Genomic DNA, 20,000 nt, shown 5'->3' with positions numbered 1-20,000 from the left:
TATTGTATATGTTTTTGTTACCTGGTAACTTGTTCCACAGTACTGCAGTCCTCCTTCCTTGTGTCATCGTGCTCTGTAGACTTCCTAGATAACGTACACCCATCTTACGGTGCGGTGCCCTACACTAGCCATCACCCAGGCGACCTGACACAACGGCAACACCCAGCTGTGGCGTCACATTAATGTTATTCCCAGGAGTGGGAGTGTCCCGGATCAGAGAGAGGACATGGGAGGATCCACGACCAGGGGACATGGGAGGGTTCCGGACCAGAGAGAGGACATGGGAGCTGTCCAAGACCAGGAGAAATGGAAGCCTGGACATCTCCAGCTTTCTTGGGGAATAAAATCTAGGAGAATGGGACTTAGAAGAATCCTTCAGTCATAAACTTGAACTCAGCGATTCGTGATTCAACAGCCCTGTCTCACAGAGCTGTTGACCGAGGTGAGACAGGCTTTCGTGGAAAAACTGTCACAGCCATAAGGCGGATACGCGCCAAGAATTTCAGATAATTCTCGCTCTAAAACGTCTTTTGTGAGGGCGTTCGTCGTCCGCCTCACTGACGGCATGTGTGAAGAGACACACGCCGCCTGTTGTGAGTCCCGGCGCTGTCACCTGAAGCGCGGTAGTCTCTTTTGATGTTCTTACCAGACGGCTGAGGTGAAGGTGCTAACAGTGACGGGCTCGCTGCCTCGCCTCCCATGGCTGAGGCGGTCGACGGCGCTGACGTCGACTGCTTGGTCGACGTCGAAGTAGTCGACAGGTTGTGCTTGGCCAGAGTGAAATAGTCGATCGGTATTATGCCTGGCAAAGACCATCGACCAAGATTACAATTATTCTACTGAAACATTAGTCGGAGATAACATTCAGTCAAGCGAACGTTGACAGCAGGGGTTCCACTCAGCTAAGTGAACTGAGTGGATTTCCACTCAGCGGAATGAACAGTCAATGAGAGTTCCACTCATCTCAATGAACATTCAACAGGAATTCCACAAAAGTTAAGTTTAGTAGAGACTAACAATAAGAAGAGGAGAAGATGGTGGTGGTGGTAGAGGAAGAGCTTACAGAGTTACAGAGGCACTTCTGGCGGGAGGTGGACACATCCCACTTATACCGGGGCCCCATCAGGCGTCACCCGCCCACACTAACCCCCTCTCCCAACTGTTCAAATTCAAATTCAAATGTTTATTCAGGTTAAAGTACATACATTGATGAGTTACAAACATAATGTTGGATTTATAAATACAGCTAGTACATACAATCCCTAAAGCCACTAATACGCATAGCGTATCGTTGTTCACTAACACTTGCTACTGGAGCGGAATGTTTAGCACGAATGAGCAACGGACGCACACTGAATGGGGGGTTCCCTCTCGGGGGTCGTAGTCCTAAGGGCCCGGGTTCAATTCCCAGTCGAGGCAGAAACAAATGGGCATAGTTTATTTTACTTGTTGCCCCTGTTCACCTAGCAGGAAATAGGTACCTGGGAGATAGACAACTGCTTATGGACTGCTTCCTGGGATATATAAATCTGTATATGTGTGTGTGTGCGTGTGTGTGTTATATGTAGAAATATATGATAGAAGAAAAGAGGTCGGGAGTCAGTACATTGACAACAGACGGTTAGACAGGCGGGGACCAAGAGTCCTCGAACAGTCCTGTTTGTGTCTACAACTCGAACCTGTAGACACAAACATGTGAGCACACACACACACACACACACACACACACACACACATTAAGTCTACAGCAGTACACACCCTCATCAGAGGCCGCAATGCGACAACTCCTCCAGCACTGAGGATAATTTCAGAACACTGCCCCTCACTCTCGCTCCTGTATAAACATTATATTACCCAGGCGAGGTTGCCTTTGGCAATGCTATTGGGGTAACCTGGGAGTTTTACCTAGGTATTAACCACACCAACATGTGTATACTGCCGCATACTGCTGGGGCAGTATACACATGGATACTTGCTTACCCAATTGGATATCCCTATATGGTTCATCACATCCCAGCCTCCTGTACACGGGTCATCCCAACAAGGTTCACTATATCAACAGCAAAAGAAACACTAAACTCAATAGAGGTACACTAGGATTCCATTGAGAACGTACTACCATACACTAGTCAGGTACTATCATATTCTAGTTAGTACCATCGTACCCTGCTCAGGCACTGTCGGGTAATAGAATTAAGCAGGTTCCTGCAGGTGCTTGATCGGCCGGGTTGTGATGGGTGCAGGTTTGTAGGTCACAAGGAGCTTAGTAGGATAGTATCGAGTGACTGGGAGCCGAGGTCGCCTCCACAAGTCTCAGTTACCATAAAAGTACAAATAATTCAGTTTTAGCTGATGATGAAAGTTGTCTGATTCCGTTCACCTCAGTGAGAGAGAGAAGGGGGGAGAAGGAGGGAGAAAGTGACATGGAGAGAGAGAGAGAGAGAGAGAGAGAGAGAGAGAGAGAGAGAGAGAGAGAGAGAGAGAGAGAGAAAGACGCACACAGCCGCGACACTATGTTCAGATTAGTTCCTATTGGTCTGTTCCTGGTAGTCTCTGTCACTCCACTCATCCGTCCACACCCTCTCACGCGTCAAGGCACCAACAGCATACAATGAGCATCTCCCAGACATCATCACAACTACACAAGCATCACTTACCATCACCTTCACAACAAATCACTAGCAGAAACCATGAGCTGATAGTGACCAACCAATCTTGCAACAACATCAACAAGATCTTGCAACAAGAAACGTTTCTGGACGAGGAAAGAACGATAATGATTAAGCATTCTAGAGGTCTACCATTGCATTCTTGATCATATCACTAAGGCCATTGAAAATAGCAAACTCTTAAATAAAAATGGAAAGGAACCCGAAGTAATTCCAATTTCCAAACCAGAACCACTTGGGCTGGACGGTAGAGCGACGGTCTCACCTCATGCAGGTCGGCGTTCAATCCCCCGACTGTCCAAGCGGTTGGGCACCATTCCTTCCACCCGTCCCATCCCAAATCCTTCTCCTGACCCCTTCCCAGTGCTACATAGTCTAATGACTTGGCGCTTTCTCCTGATAGTTCCATTCCATTCCCAAACCAGAAGTGGGCAAATATCATCCAATTTTAGTATAATCATCTCCCCTACACTGTCTTATTCATCAGTATAATCATCTCCTCTACACTGTTTTATTCATCAGTATAATCATCTCCCCTACACTGTCTTATTCATCAGTATAATCATCTCCCCTACACTGTCTTATTCATCAGTATAATCATCTCCCCTACACTGTCTTATTCATCAGTATAATCATCTCCCCTACACTGTCTTATTCATCAGTATAATCATCTCCCCTACACTGTTTTATTCATCAGTATAATCATCTCCCCTACACTGTCTTATTCATCAGTATAATCATCTCCCCTACACTGTCTTATTCATCAGTATAATCATCTCCCCTACACTGTTTTATTCATCAGTATAATCATCTCCCCTACACTGTCTTATTCATCAGTATAATCATCTCCCCTACACTGTCTTATTCATCAGTATAATCATCTCCCCTACACTGTTTTATTCATCAGTATAATCATCTCCTCTACACTGTCTTATTCATCAGTATAATCATCTCCCCTACACTGTCTTATTCATCAGTATAATCATCTCCCCTACACTGTCTTATTCATCAGTATAATCATCTCCCCTACACTGTCTTATTCATCAGTATAATCATCTCCCCTACACTGTCTTATTCATCAGTATAATCATCTCCCCTACACTGTCTTATTCATCAGTATAATCATCTCCCCTACACTGTCTTATTCATCAGTATAATCATCTCCCCTGCACAATGTCTTCATCATTGTAACCCCATTACCTACTCACTAAGTGCATCACTGTAACCATATTAACTATGTACCTACCTCTCTCCTCGTCACCGCCTCTACTCTTTACCATATTCCCTTCATCCTTGTCATCATAGTGAGGATCGAGTCTTTAGCGAGTATTTAGCGAGATCGCAAATAAGTATTATTTACCATTTTAAACAAAGGAGGAGCGCATGGAGTTCGACCCGACGCACCTATGACCATCCCCGGACAAAGACCAGTCATCCTGCAAAGTTTAGTGATGCTAGCCCCAAGCGTCTGGCCTCAGAGAGACAAACAGAAATTATATTTTATGGATATAGATATAAGAGCTTGTCATCACGATACATATATGAAGCGTGCTGGGAATGTGAACAAATGGACCGTGCCCGTGTTTTATCCCATTAAACTTATAAATAAATTACCTATGTTATGCCGGAACCGGTCTGTGTATTAGTGCCTTTATATAATTGATATTGTGTACCTACGAATTCTCCACTGTATCAAATGTGTTTTATCTAAATGAAAATGATTATATTATTATAAGTGAAGTGCGACAAGTGGAGGCGACAAGTGAAGTGCGACAAGTGAAGTGCGACAAGTGGAGGCGACAAGTGAAGTGCGACAAGTAACTGTGGCCAAAACAACGGTCACAATAACGTGGCTAAAGTATGTTGACCAGACCACACACTAGAAGGTGAAGGGACGACGACGTTTCGGTCCGTCCTGGACCATTCTCAAGTCGACAATTGACTTGAGAATGGTCCAGGACGGACCGAAACGTCGTCGTCCCTTCACCTTCTGGTGTGTGGTCTGGTCAACGGTCAGAGTACCAGTTATGTGGACCACGTGTGCTGGGGTGACTGGGTGTGTGTACCAGGACCTGACTGGTGAGACCGCTGACAGGTCAACCGGACGGATACTGCCACTCATCATCCCCGTGGCCCTTGCTCTCTTGTGTGTTACAGCCCTGTTTAGGGTCCTGTGAGCCCTGCTGTCTTGTGTGACAGCAGGGCTCACAGAACAAACCATAGCCCTTGCTATGGAGTGTTCTGGGGCTCTGCTACATTGTGTCATATGGTCCTCTTCAGGGCTCTGTTGAGTTCCATGGTCATGATGAATTAAGCATTATGGCCTTTATTACCTTTTATGGTCCTACACTGTTGAGTTCTGAAGTGCCGTGTGGAGCTGCCTACCTTGGGGTCACACTCAAGTGGTGCCTGGAATCAATATCCTTACGGCCCGGTCTCTGCCATGGTCTCCAGGGGTATGGCCTCCTCGTTCCTGAGTTCATTTCATCACTGGCTGGTTCACAAAGTGATCCATATTCTTTCTGCCTAGCTCTTACATTAAGAATAGGGGCTTGGTGGGGCTCCTACAGTCAGCTGTCCTCCTATGGTTTACAAACGTCAAGAAACTGTCGTACTAAAGTGTCCTTATCCTAACCTACCAGAGGACCCAAAACAGAAAACGGGACATTGTGTGAATTTCGCGAGCCGCTACCATTTTCAAGTACGATGTTTTTTGGGCCTTAGGGAGACTATACGTCAAAATGCGACGTTGTATTTGGAGGACGGGTTACACACACACTAAGACTGGAGGCGTGTGTGTGTGGGGGGGGGGGGCTCCTCCAGGTATCCCAGACCATAATGACGTCATAACAGCCGCCTTCAACGGTCGTTAAGCCCAGTACCTTACAAGTCACGGAGCCTCTCCGCATACATTTGTAAATACTATTACGAATTAAGTTAAACTGCCGCTGTTCGAACCTCGAGGGAAGGATACAATAAATAAATTCCTAAATAAAATATTATTATTATTATTAATACTGCATATATTGTATACTGCTTCACAGTACCACGCACCATATATACCATGCTGGAATATATATATATATATATATATATATATATATATATATATATATATATATATATATATATATATATATATATATATAAACTGTAGCGGAAGCCGTCATTAGCGACACGGAATACAGTCAATAAACAACAAATATCACATCAGTTGTGTTGTGATCATTTATTACAGAGAACAAAAGACGCTCGCGGGACCACCACATGAACAATGGGCTCCGGGTCATCATTTATCACACCATGAGGCAAAAGTTTAGCCTCGGTTTTGGAGCTGAATACATTTTGGGAGTAATAATCATGGGTAACTGAAACATTTACACAATGGTATATTCAACTTTCATACATTGAATTACTTTGTTTTTCCTGCCGGTAATGCTGCATAAAAGTTTGATTGTAAATTCATTAGTGTGATTCACAGAGAAAACAAATTGCGTTCGTTCGTAACAGAGTTTGCAGGACCGAGCTCAAGTCCCCGGGTCCCGATTTTACAACTGTCGGTTTTTTGTTACCATTTCGGACCTTTTTAATATAAATGTTTGAACTGTAACGCTCGATATCATTTAACACGTAATACTATCATTTTCGTTCATTTTTAATTTGCTTAATATTTAAAGTAATTAACAATATAGTATGCAGAAATATTGTGATCATTTTGCTTCTGTAAAAATTATATAGAATATATGAACATTTCCGTAGTCCCCGAAGCGAAATATAAATACATAAATATACATCCATAAATACAAATAATGGGATATGTATTTCTACGATAGTGTGGTTGATAAAATAAATATATGACCGAACCTAACCTACCCTACATAACATATCATTTATTTCCTAACCTAAACTAACTTAACAAAGTCAATAATTTATGTTCTTAATATAATAATAATAATAATAATAATTCAAATAAATCAATTGGAAAAAAAATTTGGAACATAAAGAAAATCACTCGGCCTATTAGGCAAATCAGCCCTTGCATAGTAGGCTGAGAAGTGCGTTCTGGCTACTAGGTACATTATATTATATATATATACATATATCATACTTTTTTATCTTTCTTTACTACTAAACAATATAAATCATATACAGGTACTGTAATACCTTGGCGCCAAAATAACATAAGAACAACACACCAATCACGCGCCTGTGACGTGATGACGTCACTGTACTCCACCGCTGCACACTAATGACGAGCCTAATGTTGATAACACATCACAGCAGAGCGACGGAAGCATACGAGTTGTGCACTTGAGGCAACTTGACGTTGTTGAAGCCTCACACTAACCCACCAATTACACACCTCATACAACTAGCTACGTACGAAGTTTACATTGATCCACCAATCAGGCGTGTCAGGCATCGTGACGTCACAGAAACACGACGCCATACGGCCCACTACGCGTCAAGAATAACATGACATTCCACCAGTGCCTAGACAGAGCTTTAATATCTTAACACTAAAATGCCATACAGATCTTATTGACATTAACACCCATGCAAGCGATATATTTGCTTCATTCATACTCCTGGAAGGTTTGACGGTGGTCGTGACGGAGAGTTGGTGCAGCTTCAAAAAGTAGGCCGAGAACAATGTATTTTCCTAGACTTTCAAAAATAATTAATTTCTAGACTTTCTTAGACCTTTCCTTGACTTTCAAAAATAATTAATTTCTAGACTTTCCTAGACCTTTCCTAGACCTTTCCTAGACCTTTCCTAGACTTTCAAAAATAATTATTTATAATTAAAATAATTACTGGTTCCTTATTGGAGGCTGGCGTATGTGATACAGTGGTATTCTGGGATCCTGTAGTGGTTCCTTTATCTAGTAAAGATATTAAACTGAATAAAGGCTACGAGGAGGTATTTACACCACGAGGGGGGAAGATAATTTTAGGAATTTAAAAAAAATGACTTGGGAGTTGATATAATTCCAGAACACTAAAATCAAATAACACCAGAATAACATCTGGAGCTTATGGGAAGCCGGAAAGGTGGTAACAAATCTAAATATCTCTTTGACAACTGTATACACAACCTACGTTATACCAGTGCTAGAAAACGCAGCGCCGGCATGAAATACGGGCATTGTAAACCACAAATGTAAATTTAACAAAGTACAGAGGTGTGCAACAAAGCTAATACCTAAATTCAAAGGATTAACCTACGAGAACAGGTTATGGGAATCCATTCTAATAACTAGATAAAATCAGCAGAGGGAATATTATCGCAACATACAAAATACCGAGAGAAAGTGACAAAATGGACAAAGGCAGCGTTTTTTATATTGAGAGAAAATATAACAAGAACTCGGAGGAGATGGGAAACTCAGCCAAGTCAAGTACACATAAAGAAGGAAGATTATTACTCTGGACGGGGTGGAATGCATTGACGGAAGTCGTAGAAGCCACCTCCGTCTACATCATCAAGACCAATTATGAACCAAAACTCGTACGTCTAAAAATGTAATAACGCACCAGGTACACAAAAGCTATACCTAATTCTCATTAGATATTGATAGGTAAACAACGATAGGTAAGCACTCACCTTTCCTGAAGCTGCCGGAGGTGGATGTTCCGTGCTGTGAGTCGTGGTGGTGAGGAGTGCGGGTGGTGGAGGTGCTGGTGGTGGAGGTGCTGGTGGAGGATGTGTGGTCTAGGCCTCCCCCACGACGGTGGAGGTGGCGCTCCAGGAACCCTCGAGGCATCCCTACCTCGCCCACGCTACCTCGCTCAAGCACCTCCCCCTCACCAACACCTTCTTCATCTTCATCCTCCTCCTCCTCCTATTACTTCCTTTTTCTTCTAGTTTTTCAGTTAATGGAGTTTCGCCGTGTTACAGTCACTCTTGGTTGCTAGCGTCTCACTAAGCCACGTACAACTGCCACACCTGGCTTGGTTCTGATACCGGCTCCGATTTCCCAAATAATCTTGTAAATTCCCTATTTTCACTGTAATAACACTGGCATTGTTTGTTCGCTACCTTAGGCGTTAATACTTCGCTAATTCAATTTGCTTGGTGTAGCCCCTTCCCCTCCTTCCCTCCCTCAGAAGACAAGAGGCGACATCCTTCCCCTCGCCCAGACGACTAGAGAAGGAATGAGGTTGTGCTGTGGGTGTTGAAAGGAAAGTGAAGCGACGTGTGGGACACTTGTACATTCCTTCCGCGGCTCATCCACAACACCTTAACACAATATATAAAGAAAGTTTGTGTCGCTACAATGTCCAGTATTACTGAAACATCTAAACTGTATCTTCAAACTTTAAAACAAGTTTTTTCATAATAATAACTATTCCGGCACTCAAGTTTGCCTTACAGCCCTTACGATGAGGGTAATTTTGTCACAAATACACTGTTTACAGAGTGCAGTCTCAGAGTTGTTAGTCTCCAACTTTACCACAACACAAATAATGTTCAGTATTTATCCCTGAAATATACGTATTGCTAAACAAAGATGTAAATGATCAAAACATGGGCTCTGTAGTGTGGAGACCAATGACCAGTGACTTCAGGGTCTTGTCTCCAATACACACAGCTGCTCTTGGTTAACATAATTTACACCCATTTTAGTCACGGTAAATTAGATTTTCCTAGGGTTATTGAGTGTGGGTTGATTTAACTGTATAAAGTGACATCTTGTTGGATAACAGGATACTGGGTGAGGCGAGTTGAGGTGAAAACGGCGTCAGGGGTCTGATGTGATGCAAGGCTTAAATTAAAAGGCGTTCAGCTTTGTGAGTAAATAGTGGCAAGGCTTTGTTGGAGCGGGAAGTTGTATCAGTCTTTTTGTAGTGTTTACAACCCTGTGTGGCTGATAACAGAGCCAATGACACCGTTATCTTAAGCAGACACGGAAATATACTAAAGATTCATCACTCATCAAGGGAAAATGCAGCCCGTCCTTATTAATAAAAGCCAAATGCTCATTAATCCAGCCGTCAAAACCCCGTTTATGACTGAAAAACGCTTTACACACAACCCACAACAGATGAATTTTCTAGAAGAATTCGTTGATGATATGCGTTCGAATCACTACTCCATAAATTCTTCACCCACGTACTTCAAATACAAATAATTGCCACCAAAACCAAAACACCTGACCTACACCTAAGTATACATAAAACTATTATATTAATTTATATATGAAAAGCTATTTATTACAGTTTATTAAAATTGATGAGTATTGTGTATTTGCCGCCACATTAACCAGCCTAGCCTGAGGACAGGTTGGGACGAGCACAGCTTAAGGACTTGTTTCTCACGTACTACAAATGCAAATATTGCCAACAGACCCTAAACATCTAACCTAACTTAGTATGCCTAACTATACACCAAAATCTAATATATAACATTAATTTATATACAAAATCCCAAATACAATCTGCAGGAAGGAACGGGCAATAATCCACCAGAAACGTAATAATTAAATCAATAATCCCAACTATCTACTTAACCTAGGTACCTAACTGCTCTGCAATTCTATTTAACACACATCAAATAAAACTCTAACTACATGAGGCACTATCTCTGCATCACTTGCAAACACTTCCTGACTCAATCATAACAACTTCACTTAAAACACAAACCAATACTTAAGAGCATATATAGATAAACCAGCAGCCCACGCTTAGCCCCAAAGGCGCCACAGCTCCACTGGCGTTTTAAATCTAAGGCAGATGGACTCGCTTCTTTCCTTTCGTTGGTGCCACATTTATAATAAATACCATTGCTAATAACTTATTCATTAAACCTAGACCCTTACATTAACATTATTGAGTAACACTCCATCATCTACAACCCTTAAAGAATATTTATAACACAAAAAATCTTGCATATAATATTCGAGGGTTAACAGAACTTAAACAACGGTTTGATAGGCTTAACAAAGGAGTAACCATCAAACACAATTAGTTACTATCTAATTCTCTATTAACTTACGTTAATTATATTGGTATACCATTAACCCAACTCAAAAGGTTCTTGGAACTTTTATGCCAATTAAAATATGATATACTACAGCTTAAATGTCTCTATGTTCATTTTACCCTAACTAAATTTACAAAAGCCGACACCATTGTTTGCATACGCAATTACAAATTAATTACTAACGTGCAGTATGCAAATTAGCATGAATAAGAATTAAGCGCAAACATTCATTTTACATACAAATACCGCAAGATGAAAAGCCTACTCGTCAAGTTACATACACATACTATTACTTAGTTACACCACATTTGCATGCGCAAAATGCTAATTGAGTTGCTGTAAATACTATCTACTTCTTTGGCATGCAAATTCATGTATATAATTCATAGCAGATTGTTACATCACATTCATGTAATTTCTTAGTGCAATTTATAAGTGTTCCGTAGTTTTGTAACCGTTCTTCAGTACATCGTAATATTAAATTTTCCGAGAGAGGAGATAAAGAAAGTTGGAGATGGGGGGGGGGGTAGGGAAAACCAGATTGGAGAGGAGGCAGGGGGAGAGAGACCCGGGCACAGCCAGATACATCATCTAGTATATAATAATTAATGATAAAATATCATTGTGTTAAACCGAATCAATGGTCTGAGGTATGTGCACTTGTGAAGGGCTACAGGTTCCAAGAGTAGGGCATGAGGATGTGTTGGTGCTCAACATGACGTTATCAACATCCTAGCAACTCGCTCGTTTTTTGTTTTAATATTTACAAATACAATGTTTTTTTAACAATGAGTTTTGCAGCTTCAGCCATCGTTAAGCTAGACATTAACGGAGCCTACTGTATAAGTCTAAATGGTATGTATTTATTTTGTTCTAATATATATTTCTATCTTCACGCAGTCTACCCTAAAACCATAAATTATGTATATTATTAAAACTGTACAAATCATGATAATCTCCATGCATCGCTGAAGGTCTACAGTATTATAACCGCCATTTATCTCATCTTCTCATGGTCTTCCAAGCATCAAAAAACATTTAAATTAAGTCTATAAGGAAGGAGAACAAAATAAGGGGTCTATATGCACTACGGAGTAGGCTTGAATTGATGCTACTGTTCTACCCCCACCTGGCTCCCTTTACTCGTCTGCATTCACTTCCTCCCATTCCCGCTCTATATTTCCCCTACTACAGTCCTACCGTAAACAATAATTTTATATGCAAATGGAGGAGGCAATTGAGTCTGAGAGGGTTAGTATGACGGGCGCAGCGTCTCCAGTATGATGCAGCTGTCTCCAAGGTCGAATTCATAAGCACTACAACATCCATTTTATTTCATGGTATGGTGAAGAAACATGCAAACTGTCTTCATCCTTAAACGTCCTAGTTACAATTTTAACTGCAATTGGCTTTAGTTTACGTTACCTTGAGGGAATAACTGCCTCATTTAGTCTGCGCTTCTTCAGCTACCTCCTATAAAGTATGAAAATGGAATGGGAATATTTGATAAGTGATAATGCATAACTTTTGGGCAAATGTAAGTTGATAATAACACGTTTCTTACTTTTCATTATATTACATTAGAGTTCACCCAAACACACTTTTCGCAGTTTCCTTAAGGGAGAGCTTTATGACCTCATGAAAATCATGGCAGCGACTGCAGCAGTGTGGTTTGTGAGAGCACTAAAAGCCAGGAAATAAAAAGTTTGTGATGATAATGTGGAAAGGTTCAGAGGAGGAGGGAGATACTAGCGATTTCAAGTGACTAAAGTTGAGCAACTAGGCTGCCCGTCCCTCATTAGCACTATGATCCACACAACAATGTAAACAACACACCCTCGTATTACAACACACTGTGTGTTTTAATACTGTAATTCCTTTATTATCCCCATTATAATGTGGAAATACTGTATTTCCACATTATCCTGTATTTCCTTGATAATGTGGTGAAACACGAAAACGTTCAGAATTATCGATTCATTTTCCTAGTGGATACTGACGCACTATGTCTTAGTAATTTTCAACTTTACCATCAGCTCGAAGAAGATAATATTTTCCTGAGGGTATAATGGGCTCCACAATAGCAATTATTTATTGATACTGTGCCTCAGTGTACCTATTATTATGCACTCGCATGCTGATGATTCCATTTTGCACTCTCATTCCTCAGTAAAAGTTTCGGTTTCTTGCAACTTCCACTCAACATCGCACTTTACAACCCAGTTCTCATTTGTCTCACCTTAATCCAATCTGTGTTGGGGGTCCTTGTAATTTAGCCTAATTAAGTTTAATCCAATAAAGCAATATTTTTCTGCTGATTACATTAACGACAACTCAGATTACTAACTTTGCTTGGGAAAACCTTTACTTGGACGAGAATTCTTTATCGATATCCCAGGCAACTTAATTACTATCAATCTGTCCTGGAAACCTCAAACTGCTGCGACTGAATGCCAGAAAGATTGGAAATTCTCTGCGGGTTTGGAAGGTCTTTCAGTTCTCAGTTGCTTCAGTCTCAATGAGATAAGAGGGTGAGAGGCTTCTGCCTTTGGCGGGAGATGGGCTTTGGTCAAGAGGCAGAACTGGGACAGAACTCGCGCCCAATGCCCTACATTATTATTATTATTATTATATAGTATATATATATATATATATATATATATATATATATATATATATATATGTATATATATATATATATATATATATATATATATATAAAATGTGTGTGTGTGTGTAAAGAGTTTTCCGATGCATGTCGGCTTGGGGACCATTCAAGCATGACGTACAGTTGATGCTCATGCGACCCTGGCATATTGAAGTGATTTGATGAAATATCTGTGCCCAAAATAGTCACGAGCGCTGTCGAGTATTGGGGTTATAAGTCAGACAACTTGCCAATAATTGTGTACAGTCTGTGGTTGAGTGTTTATATTACTGGACATGCCAAGGGGCATTGAGGCACTGGATGACCGGGTTCGAATCCTTCAAGGGTCGGGTTTTCTGATGACAAGAGGCTCCAGGTGCCTGCGGTGGTGAAGGACTTGCCTCCAAACCAAATGGCAGTCTTCATCACTATTTATATACTATATAAAATATATATTTTTAATAATATTTATATACATTTCTTGTACATTATTTCAGATAATCTAGGCCCAGATCCCGATGCATATATTAACCAGTGAAGACATATGGCATTTCCTCTGATCTATGTCATTCAGCAACAAACCAATGCATTGAAATACATATAATTAGCTATCCTTCTTTGATCATACACCTGTGTCCTGACTCTCCTGCTTGGGATCAGTGTGAGCCAGGCTCTGGGGCCCTGCGGCCAATCAGTGCAACTATCCTAGCGTTATTCACTCTAATAAATCAATATCTGATTCAGAAAACTTGTCATCTCTGGATGAAAATGTTTACAAGATTTCCAAGATTCATATCTCATAACTTTGCGCTGATTTCTGACTTGTGAAACACAATTTTGACCATAGACTTCCCGACCCTTGTTGGGAAAGTTAATTATATTTACCAAGTTTATAACTTTATAACTAAAGTCCAGATTTCAGATATCGAAGAACAGCAGTCCATTCAAGATGCCTCTCACTGACAGCGTCATCCCAGTTCTGTCTCCCGCCCAAAGCCTTATATCTTGCCCACAACCCCGTCTCTCGCCAACAGGCCCATGCCTCTCAACCATACGCTTCGCCCCCCAGCACCCACAAGCGTCGACCCCATCACCTACAAGGGGCGCCCCCAGCACGATGTCTCTCAACCATAAGGTTCGGCCCTGCCCTCCAGCGCCCGCAAGGGTTCCCAGGGACCGGTGCCTCTCCCAAATATGGTAATCATCATGACGGAATGTGTAATATATTCCCCCACCGATCCTGGCAGTTGCCACTAAATCTTAAACGGCTGCCTCAACACTGTTATGTCGAACACGCTTTTTCACATGATATTAACATGACTGACGACACCGCACGGACGCACGACACTGCAATTCTTAACAGAAACGACACTGGACTCACGAGGCTTATATACCATACTCTGAAGGCATATAATAGTCAAAATATTTTCTAACAACACGACTTTAAAATACATCTCATGCTCCAGTCTTGCCCAATATAACACAACTAAGACCAAAATACATCTCATGCTCCAGTCTTGCCCAATATAACACAGCTAAGACCAAAATACATCTCATGCTCGTCTTGCCCAATATAATACAGCTAAGACCAAAATACATCTCATACTCCAGTCTTGCCCAATATAACACAGCTAAGACCAAAATACATCTCATGCTCCAGTCTTGCCCAACATAACCCAGTTAAGTATACTGGGATAAAAAAATACTGATGCACTACAAATCATAGCGGCTCGCAAAATTGACGTAATGTCCCGGTTTCTATTTGTGGGTCCTCGGTTAGGTTAGGTTCGGACAATTTAGTACATGTTTAGTAACGTTGTGAACGTTCGAGAGGATGGGCTGGTTACAAGACACTGAATGAGTTTTCTTACCTCACAACTCTGGATGTATTTAGCATCTCAAAATTATTATTATTATTATAATTAGTACTACAGAATTATTACTAATATTATAAATAAAATTGTAACCACTTATTATTAATGTAAATGTTATTATAAGTATCAGAGTTGGGAGAGACGTGGGAGAGAAGGCAGCGCCGGAGAGGATGTTGTTGTTGTCTTAGATTTAGCTACTCAGAACGAAGTGTCCATGTAGCACGGGCTATGGTGAGAGAGGAGAGGAGAGTTGGGGCGGTTATATACCTCCCAGGGGCCAGATTCACGAAGCAGTTACGCAAGTACTTACGAACGTGTACATCTTTCTTCAATCTTTGACGGCTTTGGTTACATTTATTAAACAGTTTACAAGCATGAAAACTTCCCAATCAACAGTTGTTGTTATTACAAACAGTCTCCTGGTGCTTCGGAGCTCATTAACTGTTTAATAATTGTAAACAAAGTCGCCAAAGATTGAAAAAAGATAGACAGGCTCGTAAGTGCTTTCGTAACTGGTTTATGAATCCAGGTCGTGGGCGGGTGAGCACTAGCCTAGCCTAGGCAACACGCAACCTCCTCCGGCCACCGTAAATATCATCTTCTGGGGCTCAACGTTAACCTCCAGCAGTGATTGGTTTCCTGAACAGGCAATGAAAATACCCGGGAAGCCTGGTCAGAAACTAGGCCGCGGGGACACTGATCCTGGGAACTACCTCCAGGTAACCTGAAAGTAAGATAACCGTGCGAGGCGCTATGTAAGAACAACAATGTATTTGGCTCAACTGTAAATGTTACTATATTTATGGGTGTTGCTGTGTTGCAACCCCAAACCACTCACAATTTTACTTTTATAAACTCAAAACACTGAGGAGTATATTTGTGAGCCCATAACACTGAACAGTTTACTGTGTTGTAGGTTTACCAAGTTTAATGGCAAGCCTATCCAGTGTCGCAATCTCCTGAAACAAAACAGAGATTTTCTGAGTCACAGCATAGGCCTAGAGTATATGCCCCTCAATGCTTGTTATTTTGAGTGATGTGCTTGCAACACATACCTGGTGAAGTGAAGCTGGATAACCACAAAGCTCTGGTGAAGTGTAAGACTATACCGCAGAAAATATTACCGGAAAAAAGATGTACTTCTTCAAGAAGAAATTATACAAGTTTCTTCATGAGGTGCCGGACCAACCGGGTTGTAGTGGATAAGTGGGCCTGCGGGCCGCTCCAAGCAACACAGCCTGTTGGATCAAGTTATCACAAGTCAAGCCTGGCCCCAGACCCGGCTTGGGGAGTAGAAAAACTCTAGGTAAACTGCAGATCTGGTGTAATGCACGTTTAGTAAGGCTGAGACAGACAAAGTAACAAGGACCAATAGATCTCAGAACAACAATTTCAACAAAATTATCGTCATACACAATTAGAAAACTTTATGTATGTACTTTGCATAATGATACATAGCTAAGACTAAGGTTTTCGAGGAAATGAATGAACGAATCAAAATAAATAAAAAGTAGATTATGCTTATGCAGACGAGGAGTCACAATAACGTGGCTGAAATATGTTGACCAAACCACACACTAGAAAGTGAAAGGAAGACGACGTTTCGGTCCGTCCTGGACCATTCTCAAGTCGATTGTGAATGATTCTCACAATCGACTTAAGAATGGTCCAGGACGGATCGAAACGTCGTCGTCCCTTCACTTTGTAGTGTGTGATTTGGTCAACAGACTATGCTTAATTAGGCAGGTTCACCAGGTTTTCGTAATTGATAACTGCCTAGAACGTACAGGAAGATAACCAAGTCGCCGACCAGCTCACCTTTCCGCACCTGCATGGAATACATAACACGGTCTCTCACCATTTGTATTCACTTCCCACTACCTCCGGAAATGTTAAGGTGTGTTTTAGTGAAATAGGTTCTTTAGCGACACGCGTCAGGCCCATTAAAGTGTAAAATTAACTTTGGAGACTTTATTTTTCAATTTCCTTCCCAAGTAAAGAACATAAGAAGTATAGAAAAAAAATTCTTGTTTTAATCATTGATCTAACCCTTTCTGTCTCTCTCTCTCACACACACACACGGGGGTTTGGTAGCCGAGCGGACAGCGCGCAGGACTCTTTAATTCTGTAATTCAGAAACAAATGGGCAAAGTTTCTTTCACCCTGAATGCCCCCTGTTACCTAGCAGTAAATAGGTACCTGGGAGTTAGACAGTTGTTACGGAGCTGCTTCCTGTGTGTGTGTGTGTGTGTGTGTGTGTGTGTGTGTGTGTGTGTGTGTGTGTGTGTGTGTGTGTGTGTGTGTGTGTGTGTGTGTGTGTGTGTTTTTGTAGAAAAAACAGTTGATTGACAGTTGAGAGGAGGACAGAAAGAGCCAGAGCTCAACCCCCGCAAGCACAACTAGGTGAGTACAACTAGGTGAGTATAGGACGCCTGGACAAACTGGTGGAATGGTCTAAAAAATGGCTACTAAGGTTCAACTCAGGAAAGTGTAAAGTAATTAAATTAGGCGAAGGGAGCACAAGGCTGAACACAAGGTACCATCTGGGAGGAGAAATCCTGTAAGAGTCAAATAGAGAGAAAGATCAGAGGGTTGATATCACACCGAACCTGTCCCCAGAAGCCCACGTCAAAAGGATGTCAATGTGACAGTGAGTGGTGCTTTCAGACTGCGACCAGGCTTCATCAACCATTTTCCTATCCTCTTACGAAACCTGCGCATCTTTCCTCAATCATGGTGGCTTAGTTTGCATTTCTTAAAACAGTTTATGAGTTCCGAAGAGTACGAGAATGTCTTATAATAATAATAATTGGAAAAAAATAATTTTCGATTCTTCGCGGCGGGGATCGTATTCCAGGGACCTGCCCGAAACGCTACGCGTACTAGTGGCTGTACAAGAATGTAATAACTCTTGTATATATCTCAAACAAAAATAATAATAACCATGGGCCGAATCTATCTCACAGCGTTTCAAAGCTCGTAAACAGCAATTTAATAAATACCGACTAAGTCACCATGATCTAGGAAAGATGTACATGTAAGTGAAGAGGTAAAAACTTGATGAACCGCGGACCGGGTCTAAAAACACCACTCACTGCCGCTGACGTGCTGGACACACCAACACGACGCACCCAGACAACCATTTTCCCTGTGTCATGTGCAGACCGTCAGGCAGCTGGGATGGACATACTGAAATTCTAATTCCCACGAGTGCAATATTCACAAATTAAATAATTAAAATAAGAATTAACTTGCCCGGTATTTCAAATACCTCTAAATATTTATCCACATTCAGGACGGATGGACAGAAACAGGTAATACACTGTTAGCCTCGAGTTCTGGATCAGTAGTATTCATCAAACACTTAAAGTGTTCATTTAAGATATGTGTACCTCTTGCAAGGATAATAGCTTAGTCTGTATTTCCTAACCAGTTTGCGAGCTCCAGAGAGGTACGGGGGGTCCCCAACCCAAGATTATAATTATGGACGACCTTATTTATACTCTTTACTGCTCATTAACTATTTTATAAATACAGACATAGCCGCTATTATTTAAATAAGATGTAAAACTCTCGTAAGTGGACACGTAAATGCTTTGTGAACAGCCCGTTCTCTTGATTTACCACTCCGTAAAGAATGCAACTATCTAGACTATCCAGAAGGGCACAAAGCCAAGCGTCCCACCTAATCTATCGAGGCAGATGCATTCAACACATCAGTATTACGAGGCTTTAAATGTTACTATAGTACGTCTATTTAGCGGCCTCCATAAAATATGCGACGTACTAGGAACGAGGACGAGTTGTGCTCTCCGGCCCCGGCACTGTGATCGGTCTCTTTACTATCAAAATTTATATTTAACACTGATGATTCACAATAGTAATGCCTTACATAACAATGACGATTTGTAATATTAATGACAACATTACTGCCATTACTTTTAATGCTTAGAGTGAAACCTTTAAATATTAATGAAGTAAAACTTGGATAAATGAATTTTTGATTTGTTACACACACATAAGTTAGCAGTACAAATAATAGTAGCACACAAATTATAAACACATAGTACATATATGTTAAAAGGACTAAAATATACTTGCTGGTTGGTCTTAACAAATGTAGGCATTTATAGACCCCCCCCCCAAGCTATTTTTCATGATTTTCGTCTGAAATATTTGTTGTTCCCACAGTGTTGTTTACCCATTACAGTGCTTTGTAATAATAAATTTTGAGAAAAGGGGAGAAGGGATGGAATAGAGGGGAAGAGAACCCGGATATCGCTTGATAACACCGTCACAGAATAGGTCAAGCTTCCTTGCATAACCTAGAGTAGTCGAGGCTCCCTCAGATAATTTGCAGTAGTTCAATCTTCCTTATGTAGCCTACAGTAGATCAAATTTGCTTACATAGCCTACAGTAGACAAAGCTTCCTTGCTTACATAGCCTACAGTAGACTAAGCTTCCTTGCTTAAACAGCCTACAGTAGACTAAGCTTCCTTACATAGCCTACAGCAGCTAAAGCTTCCTTCTTTACATAGCCTACAGCAGTTAAAGCTTCCTTCTTTACATAGCCTACAGTAGCTAAAGCTTCCTTCTTTGCATAGCCTACAGTAGTTCGAGATTATTTATGTGGCCAAAAGCTATAAATAATATGATTCATATTGACAACGGGCAAATAAGAATTGGGATGTGAGGTAATAATTTTTTATAACACCGCTGCACGCCATCTTCCGTCAATATATTTAGCATGGGAGCTGGAAGACTTGGCGTGCTGCAGTGCGTGTGTGAGGGAGTGGGGAAGGGGGTCAGTACTACCCTGTCT

General features: G+C 41.2%; 1 protein-coding gene across 10 annotated transcripts in view; it reads right to left on the bottom strand.

Annotated features, from left to right (window-relative positions):
* LOC123772105 (uncharacterized) overlaps window positions 1-20,000 on the bottom strand; it is a 98,659-nt gene that overhangs the window by 67,797 nt on the left and 10,862 nt on the right. For 6 of the 10 annotated variants that reach the window (XM_069311146.1, XM_069311150.1, XM_069311155.1 and 3 more), the window contains exon 2: window positions 8,278-9,157. The exons of 1 other annotated variant lie outside the window; for it this stretch is intronic. In XM_069311146.1, coding sequence (XP_069167247.1) covers window positions 8,278-8,437 — 160 coding nt within the window. In that variant the 5' untranslated portion in view covers window positions 8,438-9,157. Of the gene's footprint in view, window positions 1-8,277; window positions 9,175-20,000 lie in introns of all 10 variants that reach the window. 3 more of the 10 variants (XM_069311147.1, XM_069311152.1, XM_069311151.1) reach the window with 3 other exon arrangements.

Source organism: Procambarus clarkii, chromosome 69 (genome assembly GCF_040958095.1).
Source record: "Procambarus clarkii isolate CNS0578487 chromosome 69, FALCON_Pclarkii_2.0, whole genome shotgun sequence".
Classification (NCBI taxonomy): Eukaryota; Metazoa; Arthropoda; class Malacostraca; order Decapoda; family Cambaridae; genus Procambarus; species Procambarus clarkii.
The sequence above is the reverse complement of the archived record's forward strand: the minus strand, read 5'-3'. Positions and strand labels throughout refer to the sequence as shown.